At 45.1% G+C, this 20,350-nt stretch overlaps 1 protein-coding gene across 1 annotated transcript in view; it reads right to left on the reverse strand.

Annotated features, from left to right (window-relative positions):
• LOC311112814 (ATP-dependent RNA helicase DHX15-like) overlaps nt 1–20,050 on the reverse strand; it is a 33,159-nt gene extending 13,109 nt beyond the window's left edge. The window contains exons 1-8 of the mRNA XM_084155950.1: nt 19,862–20,050; nt 17,824–18,136; nt 16,659–16,852; nt 16,218–16,377; nt 13,700–13,918; nt 7,270–7,437; nt 847–933; nt 197–346 (exon numbers count right to left, since the gene is read on the reverse strand). Of these exons, the coding sequence (XP_084012076.1) occupies nt 197–346; nt 847–933; nt 7,270–7,437; nt 13,700–13,918; nt 16,218–16,377; nt 16,659–16,852; nt 17,824–18,136; nt 19,862–19,866 (1,296 nt within the window). The 5' untranslated portion in view covers nt 19,867–20,050. The remainder of the gene's footprint in view (nt 1–196; nt 347–846; nt 934–7,269; nt 7,438–13,699; nt 13,919–16,217; nt 16,378–16,658; nt 16,853–17,823; nt 18,137–19,861) is intronic.
• Nucleotides 20,051–20,350: the final 300 nt, after the last annotated feature.

A 20,350-nucleotide genomic window follows, 5' to 3' on the forward strand; every position in this document is an offset into this window, starting at 1 on the left:
CTACACTTATAAGAATCACGGATACAAGTAAGCAATGAACGACGATGCTCTGTACACTCTCTGGAAATAATGTAAGACGTAGCTATGTCTCAACCTTGGGACATTAGCATTCCTATGCAGCTTTAAATAATCAATCGGTTATATACAACAATTCATCTGGGACTAATATAATTCTTATGGCAGTGACACTACTAACCTGCATCTCGGTCTTGTAGGCCTTCTCTGTGTAGAGGCGGAAGCACTTCCCTGGGCGTGTCCTCCCGGCGCGCCCCGCCCTCTGCTGGGCCGATGCTTTGCTGATAGCCGTCACCAGGAGGGACTCCACTCTGATACGAGGGTTATACACCTGGAAGGAACAGCAAGGTGGACAGGTGAGGTATTGAGAGGATTCAAATCACTCCTTCACATACAAACATAGGTACACAAACATTTAGAAAAGGGATGAGGCATAGGGGGCATCATGGTTGAGAAATAGACCAGTGTTTATGTGCAGGTTACAGTGGGAAATTGAGTTTCACACACACGAGACACTAACACACATAATCCCAAATCACATATGCACACACAAGCACAAACACACGTGCACACACAAGCACACACAAGCACCCACACACAATCCGCCCGGGCAAATATATCATCTCTGATTGAGCCACGTGTATGACTTGGCTCCGGGCTAGAGAAATGTCAGAGGAATAAATAACTGGCTTTTCCATCTCTGCCGCTGTCAGGTGCAGTGCTGCTCTGTTTATCTGGGGATTTTCAGGCAACAGAGGCAGATGAGCGGAGGAGATTAGGTTGGGGGGGTGGATGGGGGGATGATGCAGGGGAGGAGGGACGGTGGCAAACCTTTTGCTTGGCAAATCCGGGATCAATTACAAACACCACGCCGTCGATGGTCAGGGATGTCTCGGCGATGTTTGTCGAAACCACGACCTGCGGAAATTATCACAGCTGGGTTTAGAGTCAGTTGTTAGGGAGGGGTTGTGGGAGAGGGAGAGTAACATGGGTTGAGGCCCTGCAATGGAATGGCACTATTCAATCACTCACTCCGGTATTTGGTCATTTTATTGTTTAATAATTCAGTTATTCACATATTAATGAATTCTCAATTTTGACACAGAGTCATAAGGTGTTGAATCTGAGAGGGAAATTATTAGGTCATAGGTCAAAAACCACTGCCATTTGGGGAGGTCGAAATATCTTGGAGAGACTGCGCGAGAGAGCAAATGTTTTAATAAAAGGAAAAATGGCCCCATACAAATCACCCTTTAGTGGAGACACTGCTCAACACTCAAGTCACTAAACACTACATTTCTACAGCGGGCACGCTGCAACATCTGAATGAATTAAGTTCTGCAGACACTTCCATGGCCAAATCGCAGACACACTGTCTAATAGGATCCAACAGGGGAGTACTGAAACAGTTGTTGCAATCAAGTCGAATGAGGCGTCTGCAAACTGCGGCGGGCTGCCTCGCCGCTGAGTGTCCCTTCCACATGCATTACCACTGCTCTTTTTGGAGGGGGTACCGCTGTCAGCTCGCAGTACGCTACCCATCTCCACGAGATGTCATCCTCTCTCTTACAAAAAGCCCCTCCCACAGGTCTTCAAAATTACAACAAATAATTGATGTAATAGTTCCTTTTCCAGCGAGTGGCATGCATTTAAAAATGCAGTTCTTTCAGAATCACTGTGTACGTTGACATTCATCCTCCGAGATTATAGTTTGACAAGACTGGAGGAATTTGTTTTAGATGAAAATGAAAGTTGGGGTAAAAAAATGAAAGGAAATCAAATTCTGACTTGCTTCTGAGTAATGGAGCCTGTCGCCTTCAACAAACAAAGCAACACGCGGATGTTTCCTGCGCCCCAAGGTGCAGGCGTCGTGTAGCAGCATGAGAGCGCCCACCAAATTAAAATCACTCACTCCGACAATCAGAGAGGTGCTCCAAACCCACCTCGAAATAGGAGCGAAGTTGCATTAAAATTAATACGCTTGGAGGATTGCGGCAATTATATTTAGAGTCACAAAAAATTAGTCACGGCAAAATGAGGCTCTAAACTAAAGCAGGTGATGAGAACAGAGATTTGTTTTCAATTGCTTCAAAGCCAAGGAGGGGTTTTCTTTTCCAATGATTCCGCATTTCCGAGTACAATGTTGGAAACATTACGGCTGGGTTTCTTTAAGAGACATTAATCCGAGGCAACACACAGTAATACTTATAAAAAGCAAAGGGGAGACCAGGAAGAAGAAGAAAAAACTCAGCTGTCAGAAGGGTCCGTCGGTTGATTAAAGCATCAGGGCCGGCTGCAACATTTATTTTCCCTAAAATGTAATAGGGCGCAGACAAATACAGCGTAAGGGAGGGGAGAGAAGGTAGAGAAAAAACTGAAACGAAAAGCCATTTGGGTTGCGGGAGCAATGCAAACGGGGAAGCTGCTGTGGAGTCGCACATCTCCCAGTCCCAGATATTTTTCTATTACAATTATCCCCTATAGCAAATCTGTCTATGAGCAATGACAGCTGAATCGGAGCACCGAAATCAAATGAGTCACATCACCCTATGGGTCTCTCTGTCAGCGTTTACACAAACAGAAGAGGAGGGGAGGAAGGCAGATCTGCAGCTGCTCTCACGCGAGCCTTGACCACCGCTTGGGGGTGTTCCCGTTATGTAACGGCGGAGCCTGATTGGCCCCAGAACCCTTCGAACTACGTTGTGAACCATGGCACTGGAGACTGAGTCAGACAAGCAGAAACTTGCTGTACTGGGAACTTCCACTCCAATGTCTCAGCATAATGTTAATAAAATTGCCTCATTGCATATTCTGTGCACTGTCCCTTCTTTCATATAGAAAAGTAAGACCAGTTCAACTGCAAGCACAGGAAAAATGCTAATAATGAAAGTTAGCAATTTGAATGAAATCTGCAAAAGCATTGAACAGACACTTCCTTGTGATGGATAGGCGTGAGAAACATTCTCCCAAGGAAAAAGACAGCATCACTTTCCTATAACAAGTCTGCCAATCACGTACTTAATTTGTTAGTGTACATGTGGCTTATATGCGAATTCACTTCGGTAATGCTTTCACATCTCTTGATCAAACATTTGCCGGTGCAAAAATACTTTGTGAGTTATCATCCATCGATGCGGGTGCAAAACAGATTCTGAGCACTTTCCATCAATCTTGCGTAGCTCCATTTCTTTTGGTTGTCTAAAGCAGTGCGCCTCAAAGGATTTTCAAAATCCTACCTTTAACGCGAGGATTTCTCTCCAGCCAGAGAACGCCTGACTGTTTAGTTATTAATGCCTTGGACATTCTTTGGGGGCCCAGCCCTTGGCCTTGTGTAATTCTGCCGTCAGAAGTGGAAGCATTCTGCTTTGTATTCATGCTGAGGAGCGAGGCAGCAGCCAAAGACGGCCCATTTTAAACCTGTCAGAAGGCAGCCTGGCCAAGCCAACGGTCACTTCGATTAGTTTACACCTCCCCCTCGGGAGGGATGTACATCTTGATCTGATTGAACACTAGCGGTACATTGCAAGAATCAACGGTGGCAGGTATCACTTCACAATACGTCTGAGGGGATCTCTTTGAACTAAGAGAATCAACCACCTTTTAATACAAATTTGAATGCCGACAACTAGAGCAACACTGGAATTAAACCAAAGCCAATTGCTTGGCAAAGCATTCAAGACATTAAGAACGCTCAGCAACACTCGGTGACCCGTAGGTGTGGAGAAAGTGCATCTTCTTTGAGTCAATGACCCAGCCGACAAGCAATCTTCAACAAAGTTGGCTAGCCTAGCACGGACCGGCAGGTTGGGCCATCATCTCAGAAAAACAATGTCGGCCAACATTTCCCCCAAGAGGAACGTGTGGCAAGGAGCAACTCATGTCCTGTTCAAAGGGAGCTGTGAAAGGTTCAATGGGATGACTCCTACCAGTTCAGGACAATGACCTGTATGTCAGGAAAGAGTCAGTCAGTGCTTTAGCAGCTGCCACGGTAGCTAGCCTGCCTCCTCACATTTCATAACAATATAGGAGGGCCTCTCATTGACTGCATTGATTCAGAATGCATTACACAGAGGAGCGCAGTGCGGCTCCTTCCTGTCTGTCTGTCTGTCAGCTGTATTGAGCGTTCCAGACTTTTCATCAGTAATATCATTAGAGCATCATCTCTGCGTATTATTTCTGGGTTATTAACCTGCAGGGGGTGAGCACTGTGGCTAACAGGGGCCATCTTTCACTCCAACCCTCTGGGAGGAGCTGCCTGTTGAAAAATAAAACCTTCCCTTGATAGGTAAAAATGGAGGGCGCCTCGAACAATTTGGGCCCTGCCACATCAGCGACTTACTGGAATGGATCCCAGCCGGCGTGCGTCGCCGACTTGAGGGGATATGCACACGTGAGGATGATAGAAAACAAACCTAGCGCTAAACAAGATCGCATTTGTCAAAAGCGCATAACGATGATACTTTGGAAGGGAGAGGGGGGATTAAAGTCTTTGCTAGTAATCATAGTGAATTGAAGCTCCAACACTAAATCATTAAAATGTTCTAAAATGGGAGATCAGTGGCTTTTCTGGGGAGACATGACGGGCAAGCAAGTTATGTTAATGAGGGGGAGTGCATAATGCAGCTATTTTCATGCGGGACAGCAGGTGCCGATAGCCTTAATTCTTTCATTGCCTCTCCTTGGACTTGCTTGGGTGACATCTCGCCTCACCTCAGGTTCAGCCACTGACGGCGTCAGACTGACAACAGAAGGCCAAACTCACTCTGTGCATGCTTTTTTCTATTCAAGACAAATGCCATTGGCTGCCACTGCTACATACAAGACCCTTGACCAATTCAGCTTAGTGAGAGACCAGAATTGATGGTATTCATCAACCTGGCCATTGAGTGAAGGCAAGTCATATGTGGTTCAATGATCATTGTGACCAACATGGTCATTCTAGCCTCACTCTCCCTGGTTGCAATGTAAGCTTCAACACGGACACCTCCAGCTCACCTCCATGTGACACTCTCTTCAGGCCAGATAGGGGGACAAGATAAAAAGACTACCTGAGAGGTAGCATGCTGTTGAGACACAGTCTGTAATCACCAGGGAGGAGTCTGGCACTGCTGAGCGTGAATGTTGGGAAGAGGTCCAGTGTTCAAAGAATTGTTTAATGCACATTTACAGCCACTTACCAGTCCTCCCAACCACCCAAAACACCCCATCCCAATCTACCAAGATGTGGAGGTGGCGTCTCCTGGGACCAGTTGGCATCCAAACCGCTCCTTGTGCTACCCGTGTCCCTCTTTCATGTCAACATCCCTTTGAACAGCGCGAGCAAACACAGGGATGATGTTTGAACTTTGGAAAGATCCCAGGCCCTGGCTTAGGCCAAACTGTTGAGCCTCCTTTACACACACACACACAGTAGAGGAGGAGAGATTAAATAATGTCACACCGGAGGGTGAGCGAGGGAGGCCGGAGCAAGAGTTTCATCCGACTCGTCTTGAACAACAGGAAAAGGGGGGGCCTGTCAAAATTCTGTGGATCAAACCGCAGCGGTAGAAAGGAACGTGATGACAGCAGCCTGCCTAGACTTGGCGTTTCCAATTGTGAATGACTATGTAAAAAATTAAAAAAACACACACACAATTATAATAATATGCCATTTAGCAGACGCTTTTATCCAAAGCGACTTACAGTCATGTGTGCATACATTTTTACGTATGGGTGGTCCCGGGGATCCAACCCACTACCCTGGCGTTACAAGCGCCATGCTCTACCAATTGAGCTCCAGAGGACCACCCATACATAAATTGTCATGGTAATTATTCTAATCAAAGGAGAGACTTTTAGATTTCTTCAAAACAAATGAACTTTATTGTCGATTCTTTATTTTTACTATTTTCTACATTGTAGAATAATAGTAAAGACATCAGAACTATGAAATAACACTTATGGAATCATGTAGTAACCAAAAAAGTGTTAAACAAATCAAAATATATTTTATATTTGAGATTCTTCAAAGTAGCCACCCTTTGCCTTGATGACATCTTTGCACACTCTTGGCATTCTCTCAACCAGTTTCACCTGGAATGCTTTTCCAACAGTCTTGAAGGAGTTCCCACATATGCTGAGCACTTGTTGGCTGCTTTTCCTTCACTCTGCGGTCCAACTCATCCCAAACCATCTCAATTGGGTTGAGGTCGGGGGATTGTGGAGGCCAGGTCATCTGATGGCTATTTGAAGAATCTCAAATATAAAATATATTTTGATTTGTTTACTACATGATTCCATATGTGTTATTTCATAGTTCTGATGTCTTCACTATTATTCTACAATGTAGAAAATAGTAAAAAATTAAGAAAAGCCCTTGAATGCATAGGTCTGTCCAAACTTTTGACTGGTACTATATATATATATAAATAAATAAATTCTCAGGCTGTGACTTCATTATTCCAAATAAGTCATCAATAATCTTTCGGGGCTCCAATGACAGCCAAATCAGCCTCGATTGGGGAGGCACAGGACGATGAGTCATTCATCAAATACCCATCAGATGTTGGGGCAAATGTTTGCAAATTAATGGCGGTGTGACAGGGTTTTGATATTCCATCAGATTCCTTGCCAACAGCGTGGCCGTCCAGGTGGTTTCACTGCTGTGATTATAGTGCGCCCGTTTGAATGCCGAGCCATAAACAAAACACTGGACAGGTTTGCGGTCCGTATTAATAATGGAACATGAAGACGAAGGGCCGTACATTGCTCTGTGGGACCAGTTCAGGACAAGGGAACAAGAAGAGAGGAATGTTCACACATTCTATTGTAGATGAGCAAAGTTCCTGTAATGCTTGCTTCCTTTCCCTGGCACTGAGAAGACCAGATGATTGTTGCCTCTGTTCTCTGAGAGAGGCTGTGCAAAACCAATAGAGGAGTGCAAGAGATTAAAAGACTGCGGCTCCAGTGCTTTCCTTAGGCCAGGAGGGAGTGAGTAATACCCCAGTTATATTTTAGAGCAGGGAATCATATGCTAACAAAAGCAGCATATGTTGTGTGAGTCAGTCCTGCACCAAAGCTGAAGCGGGAAAACACTTTTTCTAACCCCCCTCCCACTCCATATCCACCCACCTACTTCCCTGTCTAGTCTCTCTGCCGCTGTCCATTACTTGCTTTCTTTAGCCCTCTCGCTTTCACTCTCTCCCTCTCTGGAAGGGAGATATTGAGTTGCTGGGATGCCCTGTGCTGCTGAGGAGTGTTCCGAGTGGCGTTTACCTTCCTCCCGATGGCTCCGTTGGGCTTGTGGGGTGGTGGCGACTCAAAGATCCTCTGCTGCTGCTGGGGCGGCAGCGTCGAGTACAGCGGGATGATTTTGATGTCCCCCGCGTCGGGTCCCAGGTCATCGATTTCCCTCTTGATGCGCTTGCAGGCCTCGTCGATTTCCTGAAAGAAGAAGCGGAAACAGTAAATAGGCAGGCAGGTGATGTGCGGCTGTCGAGGAGCAAGCATTTGGGCACACAGTAACCTGGGGCTTGGTTTGAATAACACCTTGAGAGACAATGGGGAGAAAAAGGTCTGAAGAGGAGAGGAGGGGTTAGAAGGAGAAGGGGGCCAGGGATGGAGGTTCCCACCACAGTACATTTGTTCTCCCCATCTGACTGAGGATATTAAACCTGGACTGCCGCGTGCTTGGGTGAGCTCCCCATGGCTGTGTTGTCAAATGCAGCAATCAGGAGAACACAGACACACACATACACAGTTCATTATTCAATACCGCAATATTGTAGGGGAAATGTGAAATGAGAATGCTGCACTGATGCATAACCAGCGGCAAATCATGGCAGATCAGTTTAGTGGAGCTGAACATTATAAAGCCAGTGGGCTCCCAGACAGAGAACCTTAACAACCAGGGGAATAAGAAAACATGACAGAAGACAAAAGGCTAGGACTCCGACTGAACTAGCCAGCCTGAATATAATAAACCAACACGGTAAAGACTGCCATAATGTGACGTTAGCAAATGCAACATATCAACTCGGTAAACGGCCCATGTATAATTAAGACAATTACTTTGCAATCGACCATGTCCACAAGAACCCTAAGTGACAAGCGTATATATAGCCTCCATAATACTATATAGCCTGATAAGTGTCTATAATTCCTAGAACGTCTATGCTAAATGACCACGCTTGTTTTATCCCCCATCTCCAGACATTGGACAATGTTAGCTATGAAAAGACCAGAAAAGGTACTGAAGTGATAGCCACTGCCTGATTAAGTCCATTTTCATGTCATACTTAAAGGAAAGGTTGCACGATATATATATATATATATTCCACAAATCTAACAACGTAGATTGATTATATTCCAGCTAAACGGTCTTTATGCAAAAGTTTATAAAAAAATAAACAATTATACACTTCTATTTTCGCAATTTGAATTACATTTATGAAAAACTCATACCAACAATACATTGCGCCTTTGACGTCAAGAGAGGAACACCCTGCTGGTGGCTTCGGTGATAGGAGCGAATCGGGGAAAGTAGGTACAAAGTGCCCAAAGAGTTTTGTCATGTTATGTTGCTAGTAGCTTATAAAAAACAAAGCCAGCTATCTAACTGCACCGGGCCATGCAAAACAAACGGGCCCACTCCGATCTAGCATGGTGTTTGGAGATGGAATAAGCTACAACACCGCACGTTTTGCAGAAATGAATGGTCAAATACCAATCGGATTAATCAGTGTTTCCCAAACTCCATCCTCTGGATCCCAAGGGGTGCACGTTTCGTTTTTTGCCCTAGCACTACACAGCTGATTCAAATAATTAACTAATCATCAAGCTTTCATTATTTGAATCAGCTGTGTATTGTTAGGGCAAAAACCAAAACGTGCACCCCTTGTGGTCCCGAGGACCGAGATTGGGAAACACTTGATTAATGTAATTGTTTATTTCAAGGTATGTCTTTATTTTTGCTGAACTACCTGATCTTTATTGGCCAATATATTTACATTTAAGTCATTTAGCAGACGCTCTTATCCAGAGCGACTTACAGTTAGTGAGTGCATACATTTTCATACTATCTTGCAGGATATCATGGTGGCCAATGTTTGTGTTAGCCAATATACCTGGATTTAATGTTACTACTGCTAGTAACGTTAGAACTCAGGTTAGCATGTGGCTAGCTATAGCTACCGTCAGCCAACAACAGAGTTTTAGCCAGTTTGGCTATAGACGTTCAGTGTCTACTATGATGGTAAAGGTTTATTTTGATTTTGTGTAACAGTACAAGAAATGCTGATGTCCTGAACTGCTAATACAGTGCATTCAGAAAGTATTCAGACCCCTTCACTTTTTTCACATTTTGTTATTCTAAAATTATTATCTACACACAATACCCCATAATGACAAAGCAAAAAGCAGGTTTAGACATTTTTGCACATTTATAAAATAAAAACTGAAATATCACATTCACGTAAGTATTCAGACCCTTTACTCAGTCCTTTGTTGAAGCACCTTTGGCAGCGATTACAGCCTCGACTACAAACTTGGCACACCTGTATTTGGGGAGTTTCTCCCATTCTTCTCTGCAGATCCTCTCAAGCTCTGTCAGGTTGGATGGGGAGTGTCGCTGCAAAGCTATTTTCAGGTCTCTACAGAGATGTTCGATCAGGTTCAAGTCCGGGCTCTGTCTGGGCCACTCAAGGACATTCAGAGACTTGTCCCGAAGCCACTCCTGTGTTGTCTTGGCTGTGTGCTTAGGGTCGTTGTCCTGTTGGAAGGTGAACCTGAGCAGGTTTTCATCAAGGATCTCTCTGTACTTTGCTCTGTTAATCTTTCCCTCGATCCTGATTAGTCTGGCCACTCTACCATAAAGGCCTGATTGGTGAAGTGCTTCAGAGATGGTTGTCCTTCTGGAAGGTTCTCCCATCTCCACAGAGGAACTCTGGAGCAGAGTGACCATCGGGTTCTTGGTCACCTCCCTGACAAAGGCCCTTCTCCCACGATTGCTCAGTTTGGCAGGGCGGCCAGCTCTAGGAAGAGTCTTGGTGGTTCCAAACTTCTTCCATTTAAGAAGGATGGAGGCCACTGTGTTCATGGGGACTTTCAATGCTTTTTGGTACCCTTCCCCAGATCTGTGCCGACACAATCCTGTCTCAGAGCTCTACGGACAATTCCTTCAACCTCATGGCTTGGTTTTTGCTCTGACATGCACAGTCAACTGTGGGACCTTATATAGACAGGTGTGTGCCTTCCTAAATCATGTCCAATCAATTGAATTTACCACAGGTGGACTCCAATCAAGTTGTAGAAACATCTCAAGAATGATCAATGGAAACAGGATCCACCTGAGCTCAATTTTGAGTCTCATAGCAAAGGGTCTGAATACTTAAGTAAATAAGGTATTTCTGTTTTTTATTTGTAATAAATGTGCTAAAATGTCTAAAAACCTATTTTTGCTTTGTCAGTATGGGGTATTGTGTGTAGATTGATGAGGAAAATGTTTTATTTAATCCATTTTAGAATAAGGCTGTAACGTAACAAAATGTGGAAAAAGTGAAGGGGTCTGAATACTTTCCGAATGCACTTTGCAAATGTACTGAATACTTTCCGAATGCAATGTGATGTTTCAAGGCTGCTGTAGTCCCCTGTAGCTCAGTTGGTAGAGCATGGTGCTTGCAATGCCAGGGTTGTGGGTTCGTTTCCCACGGGGGGCCAGTATGAAAATGTATGCACTCACTAACTGTAAGTCGCTCTGGATAAGAGCGTCTGCTAAATGACTCAAATGTAAATGTATAAATGCTAATGGATAGCTAATAGGGGTGTAAAAAGGGCTATGCTAAAAGCTTGCGTGCTGTAAAAGTGATCAAATAACATCTTTATCTGATATAGAATAAAGAAAATCACAGGATATGGTCAGATGATAAGTTGGCTTTATTCAGAGTGCCAAAATATTTTATCTAAAACAATGAGGACTTGGTATGATGTGGATCTTTACCGTCTTATGTTGACAGTGGCTTCACTCCTGTTGTGTGTTCTTCTCTTGACATGACTTTTCCGAAACGCTTTTCCGACATGACTTCGGTCAAATTCAGATAAAATAAAAATAAATCCCAAAATACAAAGTAATATGTAGTATTGGGACATTTAGTTGGAAGGATGAAACCAATCAGAATGTTTAACAGAAACCTAACTCTGCAATCTTCCCTTTAAACAAATACACCAATATGTAAACGGCCACAGCCTGTGCTGTTGCTCCACCTTCAGGCCCTACGGAGCTGTGCAGCACCTTCTATAGGTTGGTTGGGGGTCACGTGACAATTTGCACTTACAGATTCAAATAAATGTTTTATTGGAGTGCGAAGGAGAAGGGGGCTGGGGCAGAAAGGGGTATAGCCTTGGTTTATTCTGAAATTATGGGAACCGTTTTTGATAGTCATACCAAGGCCACAATGTGACACTGACTGCAACCTAGAGCTACCCAGTAGAAAATATGCTCTCCTAAGAATTGGCAAGGCTTTGCCCTGATTTAATAAATCACAAAAACATAGGCAACCTCGGCTAGGATTTCTCTGTGTGTTTGTGGACTTTGTATGCAGACAGTAATGCATTCCTAGACCAATCTTTCCCTGCTGTGTTCACCCACTACACAAGTCAAATCCATCCCACCGATAGCCATGTAATCAACACATTGACAAGTTATAGTGGGAAAGTGTAATGAATAGATTGATAAAATTAGCCTGCGCATTAATAGACCATCAACCCTCTGGATGCAGCAGCTGTCATGAAAAGTGGACACCGTTGCCAAGGCGCTGGGATTGAGCTGGTGTGCCAGTGCCTGAAGAGAAATGGAGCGCGTGCACAGCGACCCTAGGAGAGATACGGTGGAGCACCAGGCACCTAACCAGACTCAATTAGGCACTCGCCTCGGTCCACTTAATTAACCGAGGCCCGGGCGAATCTTTATGTTTTGAAGTGAACCGCTGAGGGGGCAGCTTAAATGGTGAGACTTATCAGGGCGAGGCAGCTGTGATAAGTTTTGCCTCTCTTTTTTGGGGAGTTTGAGTTTGTCTGTTTTAAATGGTTCGCGGCAGGGACAATATCCCCCAAATACATGGAGGGAGGGAGGGCGGGAAAGAATCCCGCCCCCTTCGCTTTTCATTTGTCATAAATGAAAACAGCTTTACCTCAAAGACGGATCTGCGTCCCCGATCATTAGTCAACATCAAAGTTGCGGGGAGACGAGAGGTTAAGATGCACTCCGGGGGGCACCCTTTGAACACCCATCTCCTCCAGAGCTACCTCACATTAACTTCTTTAACCTAATTAGGAGAGTGTTAATGAACTCGCCGTGGGTGTGCTCTCTGACTGCACTGCTTGCTTTGCCTCGGCAGCTTGACACCCCAACGCATTCAGCGTTATTGAGCTGGGGGAGGTGTGAAGGGGGGTGGATACTCATCAAAAGACGTCGTCCACCTCTAAACAATGTTTAACGAATTTCCCGCAAAGCTTCGCTTCTCCTCTGCACATTCAAATAGGGGAGGCCAATGCTGTTCCCTGGCTGTCCGAGTGGCTGGAACACCACTAAATCTAAAATCAATTACCAGCCCCTCAAATGATACCACTTCAAATACAATGCTCCTCCGTGACTTCATCCCTTCCCTAACGAACCAGGCATCGAATCGGCATCTGCCAATGAAAACGGATGTAGGTGCGCGGTAGTGCAGTCCCAGCCCGCCAATGAATGACAAATGACTGCCGTTAATGAATAGGCTGTCACATTATCCGACTGGGTGGCCACTCAGCTAAATATATGTTTAATTTTTTTGAAAGATGGCTACGCTGGATGGTGACGCCGCGCCAACGTGAGGGAATCCATACATTCAAAATGAGAAGCTCCAGGCACATTAACAGTCACGCTCGGTCTTAAAAGGATACTTCGAGATTTTGGCAATGCAGCCCTTTATCTAGCCTACTTCCCCAGAGTCAGATGAACTCGTGGATACCATTTTTATGTCTCTGTGTGCAGTTTGAAGGAAGTTGCTAGCTAGCGTTAGCGCAATTGCTAACTGTTCCCATAGACTTCCAGTCATTGCGCTATTGCTAAAACTACCTATAACTTCCTTCATTCTGGACGCAGAGACATACAATTGGTATCCACTAGCTAATCTGACTCTGAGGAAGTAGATAAAGTGTCCTTGCCAAAATTTCGAAGTATCCCTTTAATCTCAGTCTAGGGTTGCATTCATACAAACCTCACTTAGTTCTCATGTCCCAACCATAAGCTACACAAACTGTTACATTACGTAGGGAGAGAATGGTGAGAATAACAGTGTGGCACTGCAGCTCTGCTGAGCCCTGAGACAGGCTGCCTCTCCCACTCGTGATCTGGGAGGCAGACAGACGTTTCTGGGGGAAGGCAGGCAGGTGTGTGCCCTCCCAGCTGTGACCAAATTCATCATTATGGGCATGAACCTGACCCTCCATTACACATCAGTGGACAACATTTGGAGGAGTGAAAAAATTATAAATTACTTAATGTCAGGGATTCATGGGGAAGGCTAAATCTGGGGCACTGTCTTTTTTCCCTCTTACCAGGGTAGGTTCCAAACAGGCGAGGCCACATGCATTCAATATCTCTATTAATCTAAGCATTGATCGTGTGTGCGCGTGTGAAAAGCTGTAATGGTGGCAGAAAAGGGCCTACCTCTTGTCCAGTGAGGAAGAGCAGACAGTCGCCCTCCTCCTCTTCACACATGTGGATCTGGATAACGGTGCGGATGGCTGCCTCCAGATAGTCCCTCTCGGGTTCCGGCGTGTAGAAGATCTCTACCGGGTGCGTGCGTCCCGGGATGGTCAGCAGCGGACAGCTGTCAAAGTACACCTGGAACTTGCCGGCATCCAGCGTGGCGCTCATGACGATGACCTGACAAGACAAAGGAGAAGGTGGTGAGAGGAGGACTGGGAAGAGAAAATGGCTGCTGATGGGGTTATATGATGCTATAGGATGAAGTTGCCCCTAGACACTGATCGGAGTTCTAGATTGTAGTTTGGCCTAATGGTTCAGGTTACGATAAGCGTTATCTTAGATCAGTGTCTAAGGGCAATCCGAAACAGCGGCTTTTAGCAGGAGCAATACTGTGAAGAGAGGAGGTTGCATATAACCAGGGGACAGCGACGAACGATAGTATAGTGTAGGTAGATAAAGGTTAAGGTAGGAGTATTTAGAAGTTGAAGAATGGTAGGGTTTGGTGTAGTCTCACCACAGGGTAGTTAAGAGTGATAGTCGACACAGGTGACTGATGAAATGGATAAGGCCTAGGAGGTAAAACATACAGTGCATTCGGAAAGTATTCAGACCCCTTGACTTTTTCCACATTTTGTTACGTTACAGCCTTATTCTAAAATTGATTTTTTTCCCAAAATATTCTCATAAATCTACACACAACACCCCATAATGACAAAGCGAAAACAGGTTTGTAGACATAGGAAACATAATAGATAACTTCTATGCAGGAGGATAGGAAGCGGGCGTGAACCAGAAAGAGGGTGTAGATTGGACCCTGGCCAAGTGAGAGGAAACAAGATGGTGGATATATCACAGGAGGACAGAGCCCCTGACCCATGCTGATCACAATGCTCACTGCCCGAATAAGTATCCGGGCACACCATGTTCTCCCCTAGGGCCCATTAAGCACATTAAGATTCTGACGGGAGGCAGCGCGCCTCTCTGCTCTCCCATTTTTGCCCTCAAATATTTTGGTCCACGGTCTCTGCGCTATTTCGCTTTAAGCACAGCATTACATTATAATTGCTCTTAATCAAGGCAAATTAAACTTCAAATTTGGGAGAGGAGGGAGTTTGGGAAGAGGGACATGAGCAGGGCCGGGAGGATCGTTGCCACTAACCTAGATCTTATTTAACAGTCCCTGAACACGTGTGTAACCTTTGATACCATCCCTGAGAACAACTAGTCATTACCCATCCGCTTTATGAGAATTGTGTCCGGCACATTCGGCCTATAAAAACTGAAAGCCCCATCCCTGGCTGATTCTCTTAAATGGGCTGACCCGGGGAGCAATCTCGCTGCTGCCGCATAGGGGACTCGCCGTGCATTTCTGAGCTGAATGGCTGACGTTTGTCTTTTCCTCAATAGACACACAGCTGTCAGCCCGTGGAGAGACTGCCACTGAGGCTTTTCTGGGGGGGGGGGGGGGGGGGGGGGAGTAATAATTGAGTGTGTGTGTGTGTCCACAAGCGGGTGCGTGCACACAGAGAAGCAGGCACTCGTGTAGGATAGAGCACTAGGTCGGAGGTAGGATTTGGGTCTAGGAGAGTGAGCAGAGGAGAAGACATGAGGATCAAACGGTACAGGGCTTTGAGAAGCAGTAACGAACACAGCCGAAACTGCTTCTCCAATAGAAATCCCTGATCGCTTGTAGGCGATGTCATGGTGACGTTAGCTAGCTAAGCTCATGCGCAGAAACACGTCACAGGGTCTACAGGTCGTGTCGAACTGCGGCTGTTAAATCAAAGGCACTTATCATTCAAATGAAAACGTGTCAGTTTGTCACTTTCACAAGGTTGTAGTAACGACAGGTTCAGCGACTTAAGACATTGGCACAAATCTAGGTTGTGCCTTTAGAAATCGAGAAAATGAACAACTAAGGAAGAATTTTTCACTTCTCTCATTGACATCTCAATCCCTAAAAGCGTTCCTGGAAGTCTCACGATTTGGCGCCTTTGGGTTTAGAAACTCTGTGGCCTGACTATGAGATGCTGTGGAATGTAGACTGGCGAGTGGGAACTGTTGGCAAGGCCAGGGTTGCATTAATAATAATAATAATAATAATTGGTCATTTAGCAGACGCTCTTATCCAGAGCGACTTACAGGAGCAATTAGGGTTAAGTGCCTTGCTCAAGGGCACATCGACAGATTTTTCACCTAGTCGGCTCGGGGATTAGAACCAGCGACCTTTCGGTTACTGGCACAACGCTCTTAACCACTAAGCTACCTGCCGCATTCACCTGGCACTTGCGTGAAAGCTCAGATCGCTTTCAGTGGTGCACAAAGTTAGGAAACATTTAGATAGAAATACAGCATAGAACTGACATGCTCCTCTGACAAGTAGAGTCAAGTAGAAATAAGGTCAGCTCTATTCAGGACATTTTTACCTGCAAGGTTCAGTGCATTGCACCCAGGGGTATGGGGGTTTGACATGTACCTTGAGGTCGGACCTCTGTCGGACGACCTCTTTGAGGACACCCATGAGGATGTCTGTGGCTAGCGTTCTCTCGTGGGCCTCGTCCAGGATGATGACGCCATAGCGCTCCAGTAGGGGGTCGTTCATGGCCTCCCGCAGCAACATACCATCTGTCATGTACCTGCATCGAGGGAGGAAACAAAACAGGTAAGTCTTTAAAGTGGACATTTTAATCTAACAACTTAATTATTAACTGTGTACTGCTAAATTAGCCAGGTCTCGCTTGTAAAGGATATTTGAAATCTAACTTTTTCGCTAACAGAGAACAACAGGGAGGTACTATCTGGACATGCTAAATTGTTTTCCGTTGCAAAATGTATTGCTACGAAGCACCTCACTGAACAACCTCAGTGAAATAAAACCGTTTGTGGAAGTTCAACTTCAGTAGAGACTGGCATTTACTTGAGGAAGGTCTTGGCCGAGCTGCAGTCCTCGAATCGAATGGAGTAACCGACCTCCTGGCCCAGCATGACGTCCATCTCGTCGGCCACCCTCTGAGCCACGCTCATGGCTGCCACCCTCCTGGGCTGTGTACAGGCCACTGCCTTCTTAGGGCCGCCCAAGCCCTTCACCATGTCCACACACCACTGGGGGATCTGAGGAGGGAGAGGGGGAGATGGAGAGAAGAAGAAGTTACTCAACCACACTCACTTTTACTATCCCTTGACCTTCCCCACCTTCCACAAATCAGCAACCAAACCAATACCATTCAAAAGCGCTTTACAAAATGGCACTGAAGATAGCTTTGAGTCAAAAACACAGACGCTTTGATAGCATGGATGTTTTGGAGAGCGAAGAATAAATAAACTGCCATTTACTGTCTGTAAACCCCATGCCACCGTCCCCGATCACGCCCACGCTCTGATAATCAACTGCGAGCTCCAGAGAAGCTGAGATGATAGCTTGTATTAGACAGAGTCTGACAGCTTTCTGCTGATAGGCACTCCCGGGTGGGGATCCCCCCGCACACTGTTCAAAAGACGAGGGGACCTGCTAAGAGCGGCCTAAAGTTAGAAACTGTTCCTTCTGCCGGATTAGCCTTGGGCTCGGATGAGTGCCTGTTAGTGGCAACCAACCACTTTGCTACAGGGAGGGGAAACACACACACTGCATTTAACATGTCAACAAATCAAGATGGGGGGAAAAGGAGATGGGTCACAGCGGCAGGATTATTCTGCAAATAACGGGAGAGTGTGTGAGGGCACCCAGGCATCTCATAGGAAACAGTCAGTATCGAGTTATCAGTTGACTTTTCATGGCTGTGTTACCGTTTGTTTGTGAATATAATGCTATATGGCTTGGAGAACAATGAATAGATACATTCCGTCTCACCACCACATGAATGTTAATCCTTAACAGACCAATATCAATAAATTATTGACAAACATTCCAATGTTTTTCCCAGTCATAATTTGCTGTCAGCCACTTCAGGAAACATGCAGTGCGACCTCTGCATTAAGTGCGAGTAAGTGTGTGTGTCTGTTTGTGTCTTGAGTAACTGACTGACTGAGACTTACTGACTGTGTGAGTACCCCCCATGCACACGTCTACCCCTTGTCCTGGTTACCTGCGTGGTCTTGCCGGAGCCCGTCTCTCCGACAAGCACGAAGCACTGGTGGCGTCCCAGGATGTCGTTGAAGCGCTCCTTGTACTCCCACACGGGCAGCTGGAGCCTCTTCTTCAGGATCTCGTAGTAGCGCGGTGTGTGGGGCAGGTTGGTGAACGGGTTGATCTGCTGCTGCATGGCCGTCTGCTTGTGGGAGAGGAGGCCTGCGATGCCACTGCCAACAGCCGGGTTCAGGGCCATGCCAGAGGGCTTGACGTCCCGGCCTCTGTTCCTGTCCTTCAACCGCTCGTCGCGGTCCCTGTCGCGGTCTCGCCTGTGGTCGAGGCATGAATGTGAATAGTGTGACTTAGACTAGACAAAGCTTTTCTTTTTTTTTTATATCGGCCAGGCCCCATTCCCATCTCTTTTCCCATCACCATTCCAAAATGGAATGAACCAAACAACCAACACAGAAATAGGACAGCTCAGATCCTAGAATGCACCGCGGTTCGGGTATGTCATGTCCTTTTCCTCAAATAACATGAAAAGGTTACTGCGCATTTCCCTTTCACGCTGCAGAAGGATGTAATCAAGTGTAGCATGCAAAGGTCACATTAACGAATAAATTAATGGCCTAAAATATCAAAAGGGGAACACTTTCCTTTTACAAATGTGCAATATCTTTATTTCCTTTTTATTATGCTACGATGCATGTCTGCACCCCAGAACCAACGTATTGATTTTCCTTCTTTGATGAGACCAATGTTGAAGACTCCATTTGATGAATTGGCCAAAGGCAAAAACTGGTCTTGGCAATGCAGCCTGTGTCAAGAGCAACTGCACTATTTCCTAGGACATCATGTTGGCTTGAGTACATTCACCAGTTGACCCTTCAGAACTCTTGTCATGTTCTTATGGGCCTAGAATGTTGACATTTCAGTACCCAATTATAGGTAAGGATTTAATTCATGAATGAATCCTGTTCTGACAAAGTTGGCCATGTGTTTCAGAACCACGTTGACGTCCACTGACAACTGAATCATTGGATGATATACAAATTATAAATTTGATATAGCTTGGGATTAGGGAATTGGTATTTTCCTTCAGTTGCAGTATATTAATGATAACGTTTGTGATTTAGCTATGTTAGCTAGTTAACAGTTAGTAAGTGGCTTTTCGGCTAGTTTCAATCAAAACAAACCTAAAGCATAATGTCAGCTAGCCACTTACATTTGTTGTTTAAAAAGCAAATAATATACCGTTAGTTAGCTAACATAACTAGTTAACATTCTCTACTATGATAGCTGGCAAACCAGCTAGCTAGTATTAGCAATACTACTGACTGGATGCTAACTAGCTAGCTACCCACCTACCTAACGGGCCACGCGCGGGCGGCAAACCCACGTGCATGAATGATGCATCTCTTGCACTGTTCTGTAACGTTAGCCTGCTTTAGCTGCTTGCTAACTATGTTAGCTTACACTGCGTGTTTATTTAGAATAATAATAATAATAATATGCCATTTAGCAGACGCTTTTATCCAAAGCGACTTACAGTCATGTGCGCACACATTTTTACATATGGGTGGTCCCGGGGATCTAGAAGACTAGATAGCTAACGTAACTAGACTACAATACTTGTTTGCCGTATACACGACCCTGGACGTTTTGTCCATTCTGCATTTACATTCGATCTAGCTAGATAGCATGCGAACGACGTTAGTTGCAGCCAAAAATCTCCTGCACTGCAGTGCCCATGAAACACGAAAACAAAGGATCCCTCCCTCTCCCTGCTATACACCCATCAGAAGACATTCTCTTTTTACTCGATGAATAACAATTATCTCCCGAATCCAACCGATACCTTTTAGACATCCTTTTTGTTTTTGTTTTATTGTTTTTTAACGTAAATATCTATCCAAAATAAGTCACAAATGTAGATCGAATATGCCATACAATTTCTGCACACTGCTGCCAAAGATATTTATAAATAGCTCCTTGTTCTATCTGCGCTGCCGCTATTGCTAAGCACCACAAATATGGCGACCGGAAGCACTTACCTCATTATTATCTCTGCGAAAATGACGGAAAAACAGCAATTTAGCGTGAGTTTCGTCGAGCCAGATACATTTAATTACGTTTTTATATTAGCAAAATATTGCGAGTTAAATATTTGCGCCACGTGAAACTGTAAAGGACAGCTGCTGCCGTGGACGTGGAGTCAGTGGTTGGCTGTCTGGGGATGTTATGGCTTGCACCAAACTCAGTCTCCCCCTAATAAAAAAAAGAGAGTCCATGTGCAATACCAACATTAACCGAATCCGTTGATGAAACTCAGTTGAAGAATTCATCCCAAGGGCAAAAGTTTTACAAAACTCACATTTGTTTATAAATAACATTTATACGAAAAATATGTACTTGAAGAGGGCTGTCAAAGTGTTCGTTATTGCAAGATAGCCACATTATGCACATTTTGGATGTACGTGATTATTTCAAGCCATGTCAATCTTTCAAGAACATATGACAAACCCTATACACATGAGACATTT

Source organism: Coregonus lavaretus (genome assembly GCF_964263955.1).
Source record: "Coregonus lavaretus genome assembly, chromosome: 39".
Lineage (NCBI taxonomy): Eukaryota > Metazoa > Chordata > Actinopteri > Salmoniformes > Salmonidae > Coregonus > Coregonus lavaretus.